General features: G+C 41.6%; 1 protein-coding gene and 1 non-coding gene across 3 annotated transcripts in view; both read right to left on the bottom strand.

Annotated features, from left to right (window-relative positions):
• The window catches only part of pde4d (phosphodiesterase 4D, cAMP-specific), a 1,628,454-nt gene that overhangs the window by 1,326,183 nt on the left and 279,823 nt on the right, over positions 1 to 22,448 (bottom strand). For both annotated transcript variants that reach the window (XM_041186415.1, XM_041186370.1), the window contains exon 3: positions 21,747 to 21,982. In XM_041186415.1, the coding sequence (XP_041042349.1) occupies positions 21,747 to 21,982 (236 nt within the window). The remainder of the gene's footprint in view (positions 1 to 21,746; positions 21,983 to 22,448) is intronic.
• Positions 4,607 to 4,792, bottom strand: LOC121285702. Its single transcript, XR_005944755.1, has one exon. It is a non-coding gene; the product is annotated as a U2 spliceosomal RNA (small nuclear RNA).

The following is a 22,448-nucleotide window of genomic DNA, read 5'->3' as shown; positions in this document are numbered from 1 at the left end:
CCACCTTCTTCCACCTCACTCCACCCAACCGATTGGCAGCAGTTTTGCCCACTGTACTGCATGCTGTGCTCTCAGCTCAGGTGCAGGCATTCTCCTAACCCACACTGCAAGGCTGCACTGTTAGCTTGAACCATGGGGGAGACTGGTCCAAGCCAGGATGATGAAATTGCAAGGGGCTGCGAGTGCCTCCACCAGTGACTATTCCATAGCCAGCTTCCACAAGGAGCTTGTACAATGTGCACAGTCATACAACTTTGCTGCAGTCCACTAAAACACTCATTAGTTTCCATCTCTGCTCGAGGGGTGAAAAGCTCTAGAGCACTTGGTGGCACTTGGGTGCCTCTGCATTTCTTGAGTGGGCAGATAAGCTAGAGGCCCAACTTCAACCATATCAATGGCTGCACCTGAACTGTTTTAGCTGCAGAGGAATGGTCACTTTATATAAGGTGTCCCTAAAGTGTGGCCGCTTCCCTTGTCCACCCTACCCCGCACCCCGAATGCTTGTGCACTATATTCAACCGCAGGGCTGCCCTTGCTCTACCCCGCAACATGCCTCAAGCTTGAAGTCCAACAGGTGGCCCTGGCGAGCGCTGCACATCATTGCTCTGTACTCACCTCCAGGTTCCCTTCAAAGTGCAGCCCGCCAAGTGAACGCCTTTTATATGCTGTTGCCAAAGTGCGTGGACGATCCAGCCGGTGGGGTGGGGGGGTGTCTGGGATGATTCCTGCAGGCAGACCTAATAATGATATGCAGATGTATTTCAATGAGGTTCCCGACGTCTAATGGTGGGAAATGCAGCCCGCCATTAGCATGCTGAGCGGACGATCATAAACTGGTTTCATGCCATTGTGAAACTGATCATGCCATATTGTCCGCTCGCGCCACTGAACATGCTTGGCGCCGGTGGGCATGGAAAATCCCAGCCTTACTGTTTTTGGTCACCGAGCTCATAGAAATTCTACTCTGGTATTCTTCCAGGAAGCTAATAAGATTATCATTAGATCATGGAGGAAGTTTCTTGGCATCAGCAAACATGTCATATTATTTATGCTCACAATAGAAATTACACAATAATTAAAATAGGCTTTAGCTCAACCAGTCCATGCTGGTGTTAATCCTCCCCACAAACAATACTCCTAACCCCATGTGCCCACCCTATTCACATGTCCCTTTCTTCTATTTTCCTTCAACCACATGTCCAACATATTCTTAAATGTTAAGATGGTCTTTGCACTAACTCCAGTGGTGCAGCCCACAGCCTTAATGCCCTCTGTACATAAAAGATTCTTTTTGTCATAAATCTGTTACATTTAAACTGATTATCTATGTGCCCTCGTGCAAGACCCTTCACTCACTGGAAACAGTCTGTTGCTCTACACTTTATCCCATCCCCTATTAATTTTAAAAATCTCTGACAAATCACCCCATGGTCTGAATTTTGCTGATTGGGCAGACAGCCTGATATCAGCAGGAAATGTGTGTTTCTCGTACACATGGGTGGCCAGTGGACCTTCCCCCTGAGTTATATGGGTGGCAGCCAATTAAGTGGTGGTCACCCCCAAAAACTTCCGGCCCAATCAAAGGGCCACAGCTCAGCGCCCTCGGTAGCACCAGCAGGAGTGGTAACCGCTGCTGAGGCAGGCTGGAGACCTGCTGCCTCCACAAAGTAGGCAAGAAAAAATCTCCAGGGCCGAGTACTGGAGTTGAAACTCCTCTGGAGATATTGTTGGGGCCACAGCCTCCACTGTGCTTTAAAAAACCTTTCCCCCAGCTACCGCTGGGAAGCCGCCTCCTTTTAGCTGGCAGCCTCCTCAAGCAGCAGGGAGTTGATCCACTGCCCACAGCATATTGCCAACAGCTCTGTTAAATAATCCCTAATTGTGCCTTTGTTTATGGATATTGGCTGCCTGCCTTCTTGGGGAAATGGGGCAGAATTTTATGGCCCCCCCCACTGGCATGTTTGCAGGTGGGGAAGCTTGCAGAATTTCACAGATGGCCTTCCCACCACACTCCTGCCTGCCCTAACCTTTCCATAATTTTATGGGGCTCAGGCAAAGCCTAGGCTGACCCACCCTCCCTTGCCTCTTCATTATCCTTTTTAGAATCATAGAAATCAAAGAAAGTTTACAGCACAGAAAGAGGCCACTTGGTCCATTGTGTCCATGCGGCTGAAAAACAAGCCTAATTCCACTTTCCAGCATTTGGTCTGTAGCCCTGCAGGTTACCGCACTTGAGATACATATCCTGACATCTTTTAAATGAGTTGAGGGTCTATGCCTTTACTATCCTTTCAGGTAGTGAGTTTCAGACTTCCAAAACCCTCTGGGTGAAAAAAATCTTTCCTCATCTCCTCTCTAAACCTTCTACCAATCACTTTAAATCGATGCCCCGTAGTCACCGACTTCTGCTGAAACAAACAGACCCATTCTCTCCAGGCCCCTCACAATTTTGTACATCTTAATCAAATCTCTCATCAGCCTCCTCTGTTCCATGGAGAAGAACCCCAACCTATCCAATCTTTCCTCGTTAGCTCCAATTTTCCAGTCCTGGCAATATCCTTGTAAATCTCCTCTGTACCCTCTCTAATGCATTTACATCCTTAAAGCCACTTCGCTGCCCACCTGACCAGTCCATTGATACCTTCATGCAGTCTACAGCCATCCTCTTCGCTATCTATCACGCGGCAAATGGTTGTGTCTGCAAACTTCTTGATCATTCCCCCTACATTTATGTCCAAATCATTAATATATATCACAAAAAGCAGGGGACCTAGTACCGGACCCTGCAAAACCCCACTGGAAACAGCCTTCCAGTCACAAAAACATCCATCGACAGTTATCCTCTGTTTCCTGCACTAACTTCAGGATTTCCTGGATCCCATGGGCCTTTTATTTTTACCAGTCTGTCATGTAGGACCTTGTCAAAAGCCTTACTAAGATCCATGTCAACCATGTCAACTACACTACCCTCATCAATCCTTCCTGTTACTTCCTCAAAAGATTCACTCAAATTAGTCAGACACAACCATCCCTTAACAAATCAATGCTGACTGCCCTTGATTTAATCCGTGCTTTCTAAGTGACAGTTTATCCTGTTTCTCAGAATTGATTCCAATAATTTTCCCAGTAACGAGGTCAGACTGCCTGGCTTGTAATTATTCGTCTATCCCTCGCTCCCTTTTTAAACAAAGGTACAACATTAGCAGGCCTCCAATCCTGCAGCACCTCACTTGTATCCAGTAAGGACTGGAAAATAATGGTCAGACCCTTAACAACCTGGGATACATTTCATCTGGCCCTGGTGATTTATCCACTTTCAAGGGTGCTAATCCCCTTAATACTTCCACTCTCCCTATGTTTATCACATCCAATATATTGCATTCCTCCTCCTTAGTTATGATGTCTGCATTGTCCTCTTATTTTGTGAAGACAGACTCAAAGTATTCATTAAAAACCATACCCACATTCTCTGCCTCCACATATAGGTTACCTTTTTGGTCTTTTGTGGTCCCTACTCTTTCCTTAGTTATCTAATATATTGATAAAACATATCTGGGTTCTCTTTGATTTTGCTTGCTAACATTCTTTCATGTCCTTTTTTCCTTTCCTATTTTCCTTTTTGATTTCACCCCTCCGCTTTTTATACTCCTCTCAGCTTTCTGTGGTATCGAACTCTCTGTGTCTGACATAAGCTTTCCTTTTCTGTCTTATTTTACCCTGTAAGCTCCTTGACATCCAATGGGGTCTAGATTTGGCCGCTGTACCCTTTTACTTGTGGGAACATGTTTATTCTGAACCCCTTGAATCTCTCCTTTGAATGCCTCCCACTGCTCTGACACCGAATTTACCTTCCATTAGTTGTTTCCAACCCACTTTTGCTAAATCATTCCTCAGCTTGGTAAAATTGACCTTGTCACAATTTAGAATGTTAACTCCTGCTTTATCTTTGCCCTTTTCCAAAATTATGTTAAAACTAACTGAATTATGATCACTACCACCAAAATGCTCTCCCACTGCCACTCCTTTACATACCCAGCTTAATTTCCTAAAACTAATGTACAGAACTGCACCTTCTCTTGTTGGACTTGCTTCATACTGGCCAAAAATGCCTCTCTGAACTGTCCACTGATCTCTCCCTGGCTCTCTCAACTCTACTGTTTGGATACATATAAAATACCAAAAATTGTACAATTTCCCTTCTTATTTCTTAACTCTAACCACATGGATTCTAACTTAACACAATATCAGGAATCCTTCTGATCTAGCAAACTGATTAAATGCTTCATTAATATGACCAACATTTTATCCCTCCACATCACTCCTGAAAGTGTTAAAACCAGGAATTTCCTTGACCAAATCTAAGTACATCTCCACCATAACTACAGTGGCCATGTTTTGCTGAAAAATAATAGCAGCTGGATGCCAACAATTTCTTTATGATGACATATATATATTTGTTGAGAAGCTGGATTATAGAGAGGAATTTTTAAAAGTGAGGGATACCCATGAATTCTGAACCACCACACGTTTCTGGTCCATTTGCACCACTTCACTCTTAGGTTCACAAAAATGGCATTTTTCCTGAACATCCTCGTGATTTTCTTTTTTTTTGTGCACCGCTCCAAGAGATACTGCAATACTGGGTTGATGCGTGGAGTGGTCGGAGCAAGCCCCTATTCCATCTCCCTGCTCCAAAAATCAATTTAATATATGGTCCCCAGGTAAGGGATGTATCAGATATTAAACTGATAAGAACAGATACTACACATCCTCGTGATTTTCATGAAGTTGCTGCACTTGCATATTAATTGGTCGTTAAACTCACCACAGAAGGGTAACACCACTACCACCAATTTGAATATGATCAATTAACTCGACATAGGCAGGCAACTATGAGAATAAAGCTTGGACCTCCTTCATCTACATAAATAAACACCAGACTAGGTAATGCTTTCACCACTAGGCTGTCACAGAAACAAACTCAACACAAATACTTCTGAATATTTAAGCTACATACAGAAGCATTTTTATTTTGCATTTAGTTTTGTTGCCCTCCTTGCTGACTTTTATTAACAACTCAAAACTGAATAAAATTTTACTTCAATACACATAACTTACATTTGCAATATTATACAGGGAATTAGATTGACAACATTTAACTATTTAGAAGCTTAATCACAATATGGTGACTCACATCAACTGGTATAATGTATCACAGAAATAAATGTATTTACATCTAAGAATTAATTTGCGATACCCACAATAAGCACATCAGGACATCAACTGTTATTTAGAAGCTTCTTAGCATCTTAGTATAATTTAATGTTGCTATGGTGTTTAGAATCCAGTTTCTCAACAAATGTAATGTGATCTACATAATAAGTTGTCATCATAGAGAAAAGGGCAGCAAAAACTAGCCTGAGTCATATCTAGCAAAATTTGCAACCAGCTAGACAAATAGTTTGAGGAGGAAAGAAAATTGAATGCTTCTATATGTTAAGAATTAATTTTGCATACTTCTGCCTTTGTTTATTATATGTTGGTAAATGCTCGCAAAATTGAAATCCTCCTTTTGTGATGAAATAACTAATAACAAAAGACACGGAAATGCTCTGATTTAATTTTATTATTGATATATGTTGGCATTGTTTGCTTGATTAGTTTTTGTCAGTTTTTGGTTCTGGACAATGCGACCAAAATAAAAATCAGAAGAGAATTTTTTTCTGATAAATAATTTCAGTGAAAATTGGCGAGTACAAGATTATATTTGTAATCTATGTGAATGGCATAACTGCTGGTTGAAAAGCAGCATCTATGGAGGTGGGGGGGAGAGCAAGTTACTGAACTGGTGAAACAATAGCAAAGTGTGTTGAAAAGATTTAAATTTAATCTTAGGTATTCTAAAAAATCCATCATTATTAAAGTAAGATTTTGGGAGGAATTAAAGGTCAGCTTGGAGGCAAAGGTGCAAGCAAAATCAGAATAGAATATGTTGTGTCAGTTCTGTAGTGTGTTCTTATCTCCTCCCACTTTTGCCAGAGGCTGCTTCTGTGTGGTGACGTCAATCCATCCAGTAATGGGAAGCCAATTAAGCTTGTTAAATGGGCAATTAGCAGCAATTTTCCAGAAGCAATGCAATTTTGATAGCGTCGTTTGGGCCTTTGCTGTGCCAGAACTTTGGTTACTCAGAGTAGGCAACTGCACAACAGGAAGTTGAAGCGGCATGAAAACACAATGCAATCTGACTATTTAATGGTGCAAACATCAAGCATGTAGGCATCCACAGGTAGAGGTTTGCCATTGCAAGAGAAGCTCCTGGAGTTTGCTGTTGTGACAGTGCTAGGGGTGCTGGTTCCCTCAGCTTTTTCTCGCAGCCATTTCACTCTGCCCACTTTTGATACTTGCGCCTCTGTAACATCCTGACACTCCAGCTGCTATGAAGTCTGCGATGTGTTCATTGGCCCTCCCTCCTCCTCAACCCACCCGCCATCACTAATAGGACGGCGAACATACGTACAAATGGGCCAGAATTTTACATTTGGCATGCAGGTGTGCACCTGAGCATAATATGACATGCGATGACATTGGGCGTGCATCCTGACATCATCGTGCACTCACACTATATTTCATTCGGCAGGCTTGGGCCGGAGTAAGCTGTGTACCCGTCGATAATTGAAAGGCCTATTAACGCCATTCACAAGCTAATTAACTTGAAATTTACGCTGCCCATCCAACCTAACGGTTGGCGGGCAGGCGAAAAGGCCAAGCGGCCTTTACAGTCTTTAGGAAACCTCATCCACAAGTGGGATGAGGTTTCCTAAAGCTAATACACATTAAATAAAAACTTTATTTTGAAATTAAGAACATGTTCCATCTCATATGACACAGTCACATGAGGGGACATGTTTTATTAAGTTTTTATTGTCTTTATTCATTTTTTTAAAAAAGCGTTTCAATCTCCCTGAGGCACGGAGTTGACTCAGGGAGATTGATTGAAGTGCTCTTTCATGCACAAGGCCCAACTCTTTCTCCTCCCCCCACCCACACAGGTAGCGCTCAGAGCTGCCGCTTGCGATCCACGGAGTGGGGGACCTTAATTGTCCCTCCCGCATGAAATCGTGGTGCTGAACCAATCGCAGGCGGCAGTCGGCTTCTTGACCACCCCCGACCACTCCCGCTGAGCCTGCCCAATGGGAGAAAAATTCTGGCCATGAAATAGCAGCAGAAGTAGGCCATTTGGCTCCTCACGGCTCCTCTGCCATTCAATAAGAACATGGCTGATCTGCTTGCATTTAAAATTCCACATTCCCATCTACCCCTGCTTAACAAGAACCTATCTACCTCTGCGTTAAAAATATTCAATGACCATGCCTCCACCACCTTCAGAGGCAGAGAGTTCCAAACTCGCACAACGCTCTGAGAGAAAAAAATTCTCCTCATCTTTGCCCTAAAAAGGCACCCCCTAATTTTAAAACCCCCTGAGTTTTGGACTCACCCACAAGAGGAAATATCATTTCCATGTCTACCTTGTCAATACCATTCAGTTCAGAACCTTATGTACTTCAATCAAGTCACCTCCCACTCTTCTAAACTCCAGTGGAAAAAAAGCCCAGGTTGCCTAACCTTTCCTCATAAGACAATCTGCTCATTCCAGGTATCAATCTAGTAAATCTCCTCTGAGCCGTCTCCAAAGCATTTATGTTCTTCCTTAAATAAGGAGACTAAAACTGCACCCAATATTCAAGGTGCGGTCTCACCAATATCCTGTAGAACTGAAGCATAACATCCTTACTTTTAGGTTCAATTCCTCTTGTAACAAAGCATAGCATTCCAGTAACCTTCTTAGTTACTTGCTGTACCTGCATACTAACTTATCTGTGACTCATGCACAAGAACACCTAGAAAGCTCTACATTTCGGAATTCTGCAACCATTCTCCATTTGAGTAATACTCTGCTTTTTTTATTCTTCCTGCCAAAATGAACAATTTCACATTTTTCTTCATTATACTCTATCTACCAGATTTTGTCCACTTACTCAAACTATCTATAACCGTCTGCAAAATCCTAATGTCCTCTCCACAACATACTTTCCTGCCTATCTTTGTGTCATCTGCAAATTTAGCTACCATGCCTTCACTCCCCTCATTAAAGTCATTGATATAAATTGTAAAAAGTTGAGGCCCCAGCACAGACCCCTGTGGGACTCCACTTATAACATACTGCCAATCAGAAAAATACCCACTTATGCATACTCTTTTTTCTGCCAGCCAGCCAATCTTCTATCCATGTTAATATGTTACACCCTACACCATGAGCTTTTATTTTCCTCAATAACCTTCAGTGTGGTACCTTATCAAATGCCTGCTAGAAATCCAAGTACAGCATATCTACAGGCTCCCCTTTATCGACAGCACATGTTATTCCGTCAAAGAACTCCAATAAATTGGTTAAACGTGATTTCCCTTTCATAAAACCATGCTGACTCTTCCCAATTACCTCGAGTTTTTCAAAGTGCCCAGCTATAACCTCCTTAATGATTGATTCTAACACCTTCCCCACAACAGACATCAAGCTAACTGACCTATAGTTTCCTGTTTTCTGCTTCCCTCCCTTCTTGAATTGAGGGCATATATTTGCTATTTTCCAATCTGATGGAACCTTTGCAGAATCTAGCAAATTTTGGAAAATTAACACCAGCACATCTACTACCTCATTAGTCACTTCTTTTAAGAGCCTAGGATGAAGTCCATCAGGACCCAAAGACTTGTCAGCCTGCAGCTCCATCAGTTTGCTCAGTATTACTTCCCTAGCGATTGTAATTTCACCAAGTTCCCCTCTCCCTTCCACCTCCTGATTTATAGCTATTACTGGAATGATTTTTGTATCCTCTATAGTGTAGACAGAAGCAAAATATTTGTTCATTTCATCCACCATTTCCTTATTATCTACTATTAATTCAGCACTATCACTCTCTAGACGACCAACACTCACTTTACTTACTCTTTTCTTTTTTAAATAGCTGTAGAAACTCTTGTTATCTGTTTTTACATTTCTAGCTGGCTTCCTCTCATGTGCTAATTTATTTCTTCTGATTAACCTTTTAGTCATTCTCCACTGTTCTTTATATTCTGACCAATCATCTGACCTGCCACTCATCTTTGCGCAGTTACATGCTTTTTCCTTAAGTTTGATGCTTTCCTTAACTTCTTTAGTTAACCATGGATGATGGGTCCTCCCCTTAGAATTTTTCTTTATATAGGAACATACTTATTCTGAGTATCCTGAAATATTCCCTTACATGTCTGTCACTGCTTCCCTATTGATCTGCTAATTGGTTGCCTTCCAAAAGATTGACATGAAAGGCTTGATGCTCTGACCACAGGGTTACAGGTCCATAAATAGACCCGATGGCTGAAAATATTCTCTGTCTGGAATATTCAACCCTTTGTCTGCACAGCTGCACAAGGCTGGGCATGTCAGAAATTGCACCAAGGCTCACAGTTTTCAGTATAGAATATTTATCAGTTTTGGTCTCCATACATCAATGGCTTTAGAGCAAAGCAGCAAGAATATTATCTAAACTTGCATTTCTCAGAGGGTTACAGTTATTCAATTTGGATAAATATTTTATCGGGAACTAATAACTTAAGTTCTTAAAATAATGATATCATGTCTAAGTTTGTCCTGAGGTACTGTGCATTAGCACGAGGAAAGAAATAATTAAAATAGAGAAAGAAAGTGGTGCAGAGCTATGGTGGGAGAGTTAGCAACAGCACCTGAGTGCAGGCTGGATTGAAGGAAAGATGGGATGCACAAAAAAACAGTTTCAGAAGACAAATAATGTGGGAGGTGATATAAATCTGGAGGAGACTGCAGAGGTCGGGTTGGGAGAAGCCAAAGATGGATTTGTTTATGAATACAATCATTTAAAGTATATTGTGTTCGAGGCATAGAAAGCCAATGCAGATCAATAAAGAGGGGGGTGACTGGTGGGTGACACTTAATAAGGATAAATTATGCAACCAAACTTTGGACAATGGAAGGTGGGAGACCAGTAAGGTGGGCCATTGGAGAAATGAAGTTTATGGTTGACAAAAGTACATATAAGGATTTCAGTGGGGGTGGAAGCTGTGGCAGGAACATAATCAAACAATGTTGTGGAGGTGGAACTAAATGGTCTTGACAATGAATAAGATTTGGAGTTTGAACCTCAGCTCTGGGTCAAACAGAAGAACAAAGTTTCACCTTGTCTAGCTCAGCCTGAGTAACTGACCAACAGAGGGCCGGAAACAGTTGCAGAGAAATAGATATTATGGCAGGAACTGAAAACAATGGGCTGAATTTCTCAGTGGAAGCAGCAGTCCCATCACTGGACCAAAAGCGGGACTGCACTTCAGCAGGTGACAGGACCCGGGGGAGCATTTTTCCTGTGACAGCCTAATCAGCTGGCCAACAGCTTATTAGCCTCAGCAGCGCCACAGCCAGTGGTGGCCAACCCTGAGGCTATGTTACTAAGGAGAAGGCACCTTAATGCCCATGGACGCTGGAAATTGCCCTTAATTTGACCATTAAGTGGCTCAATTTGCTGCTCAGCAGGTGGCCGCGCTCTTAAGGTTTTCGCTGTGGTGTACTATAATTTTATTTTTGGGACAACCCCAGATCAGGCATAGCTCTCAGATGACTTCTCTCAACCTCAGGTTGAGAAAGACAGAGCCTAGGGATGCATAAATGGGTCCGAAGGACTGATCTATCCATCTCAAAAGTAAAAAGCCAGGTCAGATTATTACCATGCTCCTGACAGCCTTTTTAGTAAACTAAATTAGATTATAATTTTCCCAACTATTATAAAGATCTGGGTAAAAGCTCCTTGGTAATGTACTCCTCCACTGAAGGAAGTATGGAGTTGGGTTTTCGAGTTAATAATAAAGAAGACTTGAAAATATAAATTCTAAAATAGATAAAAACTTATCAAAGGACTGAACATGCAATTCAAAGGCCCAGATCTACTCCATCATGGAGAGCCTATCTGTTGTGATGAAAATAGAAGAACTGCCTGAAAATTGTAAGTCATGTCCCCGAACACAGAATTTCTCATTTTTACGAGGTTGGGAATGGGGGCCTGGTGCATTTCGTGCATGCATGTTTTACGGATGCAACTGGCTATTTAAATCATCAGTTGCCTCCAATGAAGTTGGATTTTGGTAGCATTGGAGTATGAAACCAGAAGTGTGCAGATTAGAACTGGTAGGAGCAGGTCTGAACTTTGTGGATTTGTTTGAATAGCCAGGGTACCCCTTTGGAAAGGTACGGTAAGATTCCCTTTAAATCTGGTCGAAGGACACCCTTCGGGGAGGTAAGGTACCCTTTGAAATTCTTAAAAGTATGCATAAATGTGCATAAAAAGTGCATGAATTCATTATTGACAAGCTAATTGGAATGGTCAACAGACCTGTCAAAATCAATTGTCGACATTGTCAGAAGAACCTGTCAAGAAAACCTGTCAAGAAAACCTGTCAAAAGTGCTAAGAGAATCTGTCAAAGTGAGCTGTCAAGCTATCAAAACATTTAAAAGTCCTGGTCTTTAAACCTTTGAAAAAAAATGTCTGGAGTATTAAAAAACTGATTGCTTGCTATTCACTCCCTCTGTTGACATAAGCCTGAGAGCTTCCAATGCTGGATTAATGCTGCATGGCTGATTTTACAACCATCCATTATTGCAGTAGGGTGCCTGCCATTTCACTGTTTGACTGACAGCTACAAGTGGTTATAGACTTTTAGGTGTGGGACTATAAATTACAATGCTTGTTGTTATAAGGGATTGTGCACTCGGATGTTTAAGGTTGGGAGTGGATAGGAAGAAAGACTTTGGGGTTGGGTAGGAAAAAAGAGGGGGGGGGGTTCTATCTTAGGGGACTGCCCCACCAATTGGCAAAGGGAAGCCCCTGAAGATAGAATCCCCACCTTCCTTCCTGCCATTTTAACAGATTATTTTGAAAAAGCAGGCTGCCCACTTCCACCATGCCAAACATACTATGACATGGGCAGGTATTATCAGAGTCAATTGGTTTGGTAACAAGCCTAATTGACCCTTGATTATCTATTTAAATATGGCAGGCAGTTTGCTGATTGTGGGGCTTAGCTCTGGGATGGGTAGGAAGGTGGTGGTGGGCACCCGCCCTGCTGAAAACATGCCCAGTGACAACACATAAAATGCAGCCATTATTTCATAGAATTGTATTTTATCTCATCTCTGCATGGGTCCTGAGGTCTGCCCAAGGTGCATACTAGGTGAGTTGGCATGGTGGGTATAAGGGCAAAGGATGATGGGTGCGGGAGCAATTTTTCCTTAGTCAGGAGTTGTGTTATAAGGTGAGAACATGTTCCTGAATTGTAAAATTTTCTACCTGAATGTGGATTCAGTTCCTACATCAGGCTGTTTTTCTGGCCTATTGGAAAGGAAGATGTAATTGTATGCATCCTTTTTGTGTGTGTGTTTTTTCTTATCAGTGAATCGTTATTGCTGTTAAGAAGAGCTAAGCTCTAACTTGTCAGGCTGTGTAGCTGAACCATTGTGAACTGTTTTTGACCTGTTTTGAGAAAAAGTGAACCCTTTTAACTTTTTGGCCAGAGTATTGCCAGAGGTGGCTGCCTGCCCGCCGAACTGTCAAAGGCCTATTAAGGCCATTAAGGAAGTCATTAACATCATTAACACGCTGCCAGTCCAACCTTAAGGTTGGCGGGCAGGCGAAGAGTGAAGAGCCCTAGCGGCCTTCGCGTTTTCCAGCAAACCTCATCCACGGGCGGGATGAGGTTTCCTGAAGGTTTCATAAAATTAATAAATAAATTTGGTAAACTTGACAAACATGTCCCAGCTCATGTGACACTGTCACATGAGGGGACATGTTTAAATAATTTTTTACTTGAATTTTTAAAAATTTTTATTGCCCATTCAATCTCCCCAAGGCAGCTCCGTCGCTCAGGGAGAATTCTGCGCTCTTTTGCGTGCATGCACGAAAGAGTGCAGGCCCTGACTCTCTCTCCTCCCCTCGTCCGCACAGGTAACACTGAGTGCTATGGAACATGCATTACGCTAGGTGGGCCTTAATTGGCCCGCCCATGTAAAATGGCGGCATACGGCCAATTGCGGGCAGCGATTGGCTCCGTGCCTGCCCCCGCCCGCTCCCGCCCAGCCCACCTGACATAGGTAAGATTCAGCCCTCTAAGTTCATATTGGAAAATAACTCCTTTCCTTTATAATTCTATATTATGAACATATTACTTAATACAAATTCCTTCACACCGTAGCGAGAGGATTTCGGGCACCCGTCCTCATGCGCACCTAGGCCATATTGCCAGCTCTCTCATCTCTCAGCCCATCTCCATTGGGACAGGAAAATTCAGTCCAATGGTTTCTGTAAACTTAGACAAAAGTTCAGAATGTGCTTCAGTATTCCAGGAGCAGTACCGAACTATAAGGATTGGTTGATTGCATTATCTTGAGTAGAAGCATGCTGTGTTTCTGTTGCAAAAACAAAAGGTACAACTTTGGAGCCTCTGCTCCCTCTTACACTGGGCAGAGCCTTCGCCAGAGCCAAGCAGGAATTCCCTTATGTTAATTTAATATTAATGATGCTTAATAGAATCCAGATGGTAGGCATTAACTGCAGTTTCACTTGAGCACATAAAAAGAGACACTAAGATGAGGGCAAGGTACAAGTGAAGCCCCCAGCTGGAGAATAGCAATACATGGTGACTGGCAGCTGTGTTGAAGTTTTGGCTTTGTCAGTAGTCAGTGAATGATTTTCAAGCTTTCGTGTTTCAGCGGATACCTGTTTGTTTTACCAGTTATGAAACTTTGTTTTGGAATGTGTTTTATGCAGTTTTTGATGTTATCAAATAAAACTAACATTGTTTTGAAAACTTTTTAAAAAGAGACACTTATTGGGATGCATTTTACAAATGCTCTGGGGATAGGCTGGGAGGCTTATAAAATGGGGAGTTAAGGCAGTGGGGTGGAGTGCTTATTATCTTCTGCCCGCTATGGTTTTTGCAAGCAAAAACAAAAGGCCAATTGAGTGGCCACCACCGCTGGCATTTTATCAAAGGCAAGTGGGCACTCTGCCACGTGGGAACCTTGGCAGCTTCTTTGCAGGCTCCACAGGGTGGGCTCTCCTATACAGGCACCCTGTAGTCAATGGCTGACTCTGCAACAAATCCCCTCACCCTAACTAACAAACCCCCGAATCGCACCTCGCTGGTAACTTCCTGACTGGCTCTGGCAACTGCAGATCCCCATTACTTGGTTGGGAGGGGATCTGGGGTTGCCAGCAGTTTTGCTTCCATGTATCTTTTCTTCCCAGTACTGTCCCAGCAGTGGTCTCTCCTCCCAGTGGCGCTGCTGAGCTTCTAGGCATGGGACTTTATAAGATGGCAGCCTCATTGGCAACCAATTAGTTGCTGCATGGCTGAAAAGTGCAGCTGGGGGTCTTACAAACAGTCGGGGTGGGGTTGTCCCTGGCCTTTGGCCCTGTCATTCAGATCCCCGCCATGCTGCTAAAATTACATAGGATTGTAGGATATAGGGCACAGAAACGGGCCAAGTGGCCCAATCAGCCAATGTCGGTATTTATGCTCCACTCGAGCCTCGTTCCTTCTTTCCTCATTTAAATCCATCATTTTAACCCTCCAATCCCTTTTCCCTCATATGCTTGTCTAGCTTCCCCTTAAATGCATCCATACTATTCACTTCAACAACTCCCTGTGGGAATGGGCTCCACATTCTCATTATTCTTTGAGGAAAGACAATTCTTCTGAATTCCCTGTTGGGTTTCTGTGCAACTGTAGAGTGGATGAGTTAGGAGGGGTATATTTGTAATATTTAATCCTGTAAATAAATTTAAGACTGAGTAGTATTGGCTCCTGTGCTATCCTTCCCCAACTAGTTGTCCAGAGATGAACACCTTGCAAGACCAGCAGCAGTATTCTGGAAAATCTGTGGATTTCAGAGCCAATAGATTGTCTGGGTGTTTTACTCAACATACCATTACATTATGAAATGCTTGCAAGTAATAGAATAGACCAATTCCCCAAAGGCAGAGTCAAAAAAGTAATCAAATGCAATACACTGTCAAAACTGGCAGAAATATATGATTTTATACATTAAAAAGACTGAAATTAAAATCCTCTGCTATGGGGTTAAACATGTTAAACACTAATTTAAAATCAAGGTAATTGAAAAATGCACATACCCGTGTTCACATTTCATAGTACATTTGTAAAATCATTTAAAATGTGAACAATGATGTAATTTAAAAGCAATTTCAGGTTACTGCAGCATTCCTGCGGAAACTGTAATTCATTTAAATGTTATGGTAAATAACATTAACATAACATACTGCAAATAGCAAGCAAGACACAATCATTTACTGTCGTAATTGACTTACTCCGATATCTTCAAAATGCAGTTTCTATAGTCAATAAAATAACTTATCTGGCACTTAAAAAGCTATCCAATGCAAGCAAATGTGTGCAATCTATTTGGTAAGAAATGCATTCAAAATAATTTTAAAAAATGATGCCTGTAAAGAAGCATGACCCCATAGTTTATCATTAGAACTATTGCTATAAACTAGATTTTGAATAAGACCTTCAGAAAGTTTCATATCAAAGGGACTAACTTCAACTTATATTGGGATGCCAGGAAGATTGGATGATTAGAGGCTGAAAGTGTAACCTAATTATTTGTTGTACTCGCCCAGCACTTCTTTCACTGACCTCGTTAAACATTGATGGTTCTGGGGAAGGTTCCTAAATTTACATGGCACAGACAGGTGTCCTCACCACCTACAATAATAATAAAAACAGAAAATGCTGGAAAAACTCAGGAGGTCTGACAGTATCTATGGAGAGAGAAACAGAGTTAATGTTTCAAGTCTGTGTGACTCTTCTTCAGAGCTGAAGGCTGCTTCTGGGCTGCCTGTCCCAAGTGACCACTCTTGGGCGCTGAAGGTATCTTTGTAAACTGGGCAAAATGCAACTTTACTAAGTTTCTTTCTTAGGTGTCTAGACCATGTGGCTCCCTCTGTACCCAGTGGAACTTGCTTTAATAAATGGGATGGATGGTGATGGTATTACAGATTGTTAATGTCGAAACTCTTGACCTGGGTGTCCCACCCCTGGCTAATCTCCCTTTCACACCAATGGCCCTAATTCAGAAAGGCTGAACTCCTGGCTTATAAAAACAAATTCAGAAACTCTCCAAAAGGATTGGAACCTAATCTAATTTGAAGCTCTTCTGCTCCATTCCCACTGAAGTTACAGTGAGACGTAACTAGATCGGCCATGGATTTTCACCCAAAACATGTTGTGCTCGTGGGAAAAGCACTTAGTGGAGGTCCCCAGGGCTCAGTATTGTTGTGCATGCTGTTACTTATTTACATTAACAACTTGTATTCAACAGCTTAAAAGAAACAAGTCAAATTCACCAACAATACCAAACTAGTGGGACAATTGAATTTAAGGAGGAAGCCAAGGATCTAGAGTTGATCAGAAAAAGTATGGAAATGGATGAAACACTAGCAGATTAACTTTAATTTAGGCAGCTGTAAAACATTACAGAGAAGAAGATTACAGTCCATGAACAGCATTGAATTGGCTAGGTATAAGGTTAGAAGACATCACTAGTTTTAAAGGTTTGGGTCCATAGTGTATTCAATAATAATGGAATCAACAAGAACAAATAAAATGCTGAACTGCACAACCAAAACAGTAAAGTTCAAGTCAGAGGGAGTCATGCTGAAATGGTATAGTGTTCGAGTCTGAACAAATCCTAAACACCCAGTCCAGTTCTAGTCACCAAGACACACAGGGGTTGAAGTTCATCTCACCCGAAATGGGTGCTGGCGAACTGCAGCCCATTTTATACACTGTGTGATTTTTCTTAGACCTACTTCAGACTTAGAGGCTTTCCTTTGTCTCATGGCACATGAGGCAGACAAAGCACATGCCAAATGCTTGTTTCCACAGCGAGCTTTCCTGGAACAGGTCGCTAATATGTCACCAGAGGCTATAGCTTGAGGGATGCTATTCCACATTAAACATGGCTGACCAGCAGACTCTCCAGATCTTACTGCCTGCCAGAGGCACACTGGAAGGATTTACAGGTTGATAATTGGCCTGTTTGGCCACATTATGAATGCACCTTCCATGGCCATAAGGTCCTGGACCAGGGCTCAAATTAGAACTACCAGCAAAGATGAAATTCATCCCCACAAAGCATGGGGTCAATGTTGGAATGAGCCACTACAGCGAACCCTAAAGGGTAATTTTAATAATACAATCCACATTATTGAAGCTTAACTGGTTGCATTGAGTAGGTGACGCCTCCATGGTGTCAGCAGCACAGGATTATGGAAATCTATTCTTGTTTATACAATCTTGAACCATATTCTTGAACATATACTCATTAAGCTTTTACTGCTACTAATCAAGGCAGTATTAAATGTTTCTGATGGCATTTTGTTTCACATATTATTTGTTAACATTTTGAGTGAAGGTAGATTTTTTACTGATCCTTGACCAAGGAAGTACCTTTGTACAGTTTGGTTATCCAAAATGCACATAATATTGTAAATAAGTGATATAGAGTTAAAATACATGTTTCAAGCTAACCAACTGTCTTTGTAATGTATCCCAGCATATGGATACCTTCATTAATAACAGGTTTTTATTGAATAGAAATGAGACAGATCTTCTGTCCTCATCAAACACGATGTTGGAAGGGTAGAGCTGGATGGACACAGTTCACCGACCTGGGGGATGTGGGGTTCAGAAAGGTCCAGACATAGGTCATGGGCTAGATCCAATGTCAAAATAGCAACACCAGAATATTTAAGGCCTCTTTCAAGAGAAAACCAATGGTGCAGATGGAAATAGATCTTCTGGGTGGTGGTTCTGGCTGCTTCATTGACAGTTGTCAGCAACCCTCTTCCTGCACCCTTCCTGTGGTGGGTACCCAAGGTGCATCTATTGTTGCTTAAATGAAATAACCTCCCTCTCTAAGTCAGGTGTACAGGTCAATGGTACTCAATCCACCTGCAGAATAGACTCATACAATTTCAGAATCTATCTGCCATTCCTTAACCCATCTATCTGATTCACTTGGACCATTTTCAATGCTATAGAACTCTTTAATGCTAATCACCTAGCCATGTAGATTTGTATTATTAGCATCTTTTTAATTGTGCCTTCCTGACCTGATTGGTTCAGCTTACATGATTACTTAATTCACTTTGAGTGGCTTCCAAAAGCAGAAAGCATTCTTAGGTGAAGAATTTGAGCATTGAGGATTGTTCAGTATCAGACATCATTACAACAGACGTGATAGAGTGCACTGATTTTCCGGTAGCTTTTAGGCCTGGCACTTTCCTAGTAAAGTTTTACTCAAGTTGCAGCTTCTCCATGTCATAAATTCTACTCTTTCAATATATTACAAGTTAAGTGGTAAGAGCATGATTGTTGTATGAGTTGATTCAATCATTTGATTTTCTTTTTACTCAATGGAAACATCTCAATTCCATTCAGATTTTCTATCAATTTGTGTCAAAACCTTATCACGAGGACCATAGAGACACACTGCATTGAGCCAGACTATGGTAGAACACAGCATTGCATAAAGTTGCAAGGTACATATCCAGATAACAGTTCTAGACAGTGACAGAATTTAAAGTAGTTAGTTTAATTACCGATATAACACTGCAATGAGAAGCATAGTAGATGATGTTATTAACAGTAACATGTAAAATGCAGAACCTTACAGAAGTCAAGTTGACTGAGCATTGGTGTTTTTTTTTACAGTTTTAGTAGGAATTTGAAGCTTGAAGAGAAGCGATCAATGTGCCGGTGTAAACCTTTATGTTGAAATTACTGAAGATGGAAATCTATCTTTCTGTTATAATGAGAATAAATAGAATTCTAGAAAATATTTGCATTGGTTTTCATATATTTTCAGATATAAACTTTGGCTTTCTGATTTTGGTGGTGTCTCTGATGGGTGGGATTTCTGCTCACTATGGAGATGCCTCCCTGACTTTTTGGCCCCAGGGTAATTTGCTTGCGTGTGCCCTTGTAGCACCCACACACTATCACCCCCCCAACAACCCGTCACCCTCCCAACCACCCCACTACCCACTTTCTTTAATCCAGCATGCAAAACTAGAGTCGGAAACTAACTGCATTTGGGTGTTGGAGAAGGAAGGGGCAGCAACTGAACTATCTATAACATTGGAAAGTTTTGGTCAAATTGTTAATGGAGCTGTTGAACTTGTGCACAGCAATACTCAGAGAATGATTGCACAGTTGCTTCTCCACTGATGTTTAAACAGTGGATGCTGGCCCCTAACAAGTGGACATGGTGTCTTAATGTTCAAACCAATCAACCAGTGGGAAAAAGGGCAGCGATCTTGTTTCTCTTATTGCGTTTGTGTTTGTTCGCCCATGCGTGAATAATAATGGTTTTATAGTAATGGTCTACGTCTAGAAGAAAGGCAGAAAAGGTGCAGATACAACATACGGTTTCCCTAAGTACATTTCTAATACTGTCCTCTCCCTATGCACCAAACATCTGGCAGGACAAAGCCAGAAACTTTATGAAGCCTATTGAAAATAGACGTGCTGCTAACTGTTTGTCTGCACTAACACACTCATAAAATTAAATTCTTGGTTAAATATAATTTCTCCTGAAGTCTTAACTTTTGCCTTATCATGCACACCAACTCAAGGATGTTCCATTCATAAACTCCACCTGGAGTTTTCAAGAATATTCAGTATTGAACTATTTTCAACAATTACAATAATAAATCTACGCATGGGCAATTTCTGTATGCTGGATGCTGAGTGTTACCCTCTTCATAAGCCCTGTCCCTTCATAATCACTTTCAGTTCTGGCAAAAATGCATTTCCTTTAAATTGCTGTCAAATGGCTGATGATATTTAACTTGCAAACACGTCAATGGAATTCTATCAGATAGATTGATATTTCAATCTATTTTGTCTTATGACTTAACATGTCTTACTTCACATAATTAAGGATTCACATGCATTATTTATGTACCGACCGCTTGGAAAGTCTCCAAATAACAGTCTCAATTTCACTGTAATCATCAAAATGACAGGCATAAAGCACACAAATCCCATAGTTTAAAATGAATGCTTTGGTGTAGTTTCTGTGCTCAGGTATATTTTCCTTCTACTCCAGCTGAACCAAAATAGGATTTGAACAGCTGATGTGTGATGTCAAGTCACACTTGTGTACATATAGTTGTAGGTTGACTTGTCCCTTGCCAAATAAAAATATCAATATCATACAAACAGATAGGCCCAGATTTTTTGCCACCAGAGTGGCTCATGGTCGAAAGTCCAGAAATGGCCCCTGATTTCTCATCTTCGTACAGTGGGACTGGAATCAGGCCAGGGTTCAGACGTGCAGGATTTGTGCAAATAGCAGACAGCATTTAAATCACCAGCTGCCTCCACTGAAGTGGGATTCCTGGAAGGCCAGGAGTGTGAAACGCGGAGTGCCGGAGTGTGTAGATTACACCAGGTGACGGGAGGTCTGAACTTGGTAGATTCATTTGGATAGCCAAGGTACGCATTTGGAGAGGTAAGGTACCCCTTTGAATAGGGGCCCGGAACACCTTTGGGAGAGGTAAAGCAGCCTTTGAATTATACATGATTATGCAATCTTTATGCACATATTCATTGGAACTGTCAAGTAACTGTCTAGCTGTCAAGGAAATGCCCAGCTGTCAAAGAGCTGTTCAGTTGTCAAAGAACTAGCTAGCTGTAAAAGAACTGTCCAGCTGTCAAGTAAGTGTCAAAGCTGTCAAGGAAGTGTCCAAGGAAACTAGGGTTGCATAGACTAGCATGGATGGGGCATAGGTGGTGTGTAGGAGAATGAGGGGTGAGGGCTGATGAGCTGTTTTTTATTTTAATCTTTTCTTTTATTTATTTGAACACAGTGCCGGCACATAGAGGCAGGTCTTCCTGTCCAGACCACCTCTACACTCAGCAGCCTCCGCAGTCGTTCCAGGGTCACCCACCCTGACTTCTGTTTCAGCCATCCCACCCCCTCCCCCCAACCATGCCAACTGAAAATCCATTCTACAGGTGGACATTTCTAAAGGTCAAGGACATTTCCCGACTCTGCAGAGCAGGCCTGGGGACAAAAATCTGGGCTGCACATAGATGTTCTATGAGTGCTCCCAAAGTAGAATTCAATATTTTAAACATTTTTTTTTTCAAATAAGTTCTTATGAGAATTTATTCTCATTTTACCACCAGTATGCTTCTTCTGCTTGTTCAAACATTTGTCTTTTATCTTTTAGGGCATTGGCTTGCATGCCAACTGAATCCAAAAGAGACATATCCTAGCCCCAGGTGACACATCAATACTCCAGTTTCCAATATTAAGCCAATTTGGGTCGTCAATCATAAACAACATCCTTGAGTACTGCAAGTAGTCATTGCCTCATCCAACATTGAATGTTGGCTGTGTTCCAATTTTCCTTTTTTGGAGGTGTCATCTTGGAACCATCTCTGCCACAAGGGGAACCTGCTTAATTTCTTTTGTATATTGGTAGTATATATGTCTGAATTAGGAATATTTCTAGGAAGAAGACACGTGACAGCTTCAGAACTAAGAATCACTGAAAAATTGAACGCTGAAGGTTTATTACTTTCTACTTACCTTGAGTTGTCTGCAGTAGTAATAGCAATTAAAGGAAGAGTCTTTAGTGGTAGAGTTGTTGGCCTTGGTATGTGTTCCATTTCTGATTTTCTTTCATAATCATATTGTTCTGCCAGTCTGAAGGCTAATGGAGGAAGCTGCAAAGCATGAAATGATAGTCTTCGTACAAGATACGGTTCCATTTCCAATTGCACTTCTGAATCCAGGCTGTCAGACTCACAGATTTCATCTGTGCTCTATACAAAAGAAGCAAAATTATTTGTTATTATCTAAGTTAAAGTGAGTATCCTTCCAATAAATCATAAATGACATAATCTTTGACTATGACCCTAGGCCTTGTTCTTTTCGACCACCCTGCAGCCTTTGACATGGTCAGCTATGTGATCCACTTTCATGTAAAGGGTTAATGCTAAACATGTAAACATATAGTCTTCATCATCAGTAACATAAGATCACATGACAATAGAGCATGGAGGGATAGTTCTATGTAGAGCCTGGCGCTAAGCCTGTATTGTACATAGTCAGTGTAATGTTCCATATAAGGCAAAGTTTACTAACAGACTTGCCTCCAGAATTATCTGTTAGTCCAGATCATGAACAAGACCCTCTAAGACTCACAGTGATGACAACAGATCCACCTCCATAGCTTCTTTTCTGTTGCCCAGTTTAGTGGAACAGTGCTTGTGTGCTGTTTTGCATCTA

Source organism: Carcharodon carcharias, chromosome 1, assembly GCF_017639515.1.
Source record: "Carcharodon carcharias isolate sCarCar2 chromosome 1, sCarCar2.pri, whole genome shotgun sequence".
In the NCBI taxonomy this organism is placed as follows: Eukaryota; Metazoa; Chordata; class Chondrichthyes; order Lamniformes; family Lamnidae; genus Carcharodon; species Carcharodon carcharias.
Note: the sequence above shows the minus strand (reverse complement) of the source record. Positions and strands in the feature narration are given on the sequence as shown.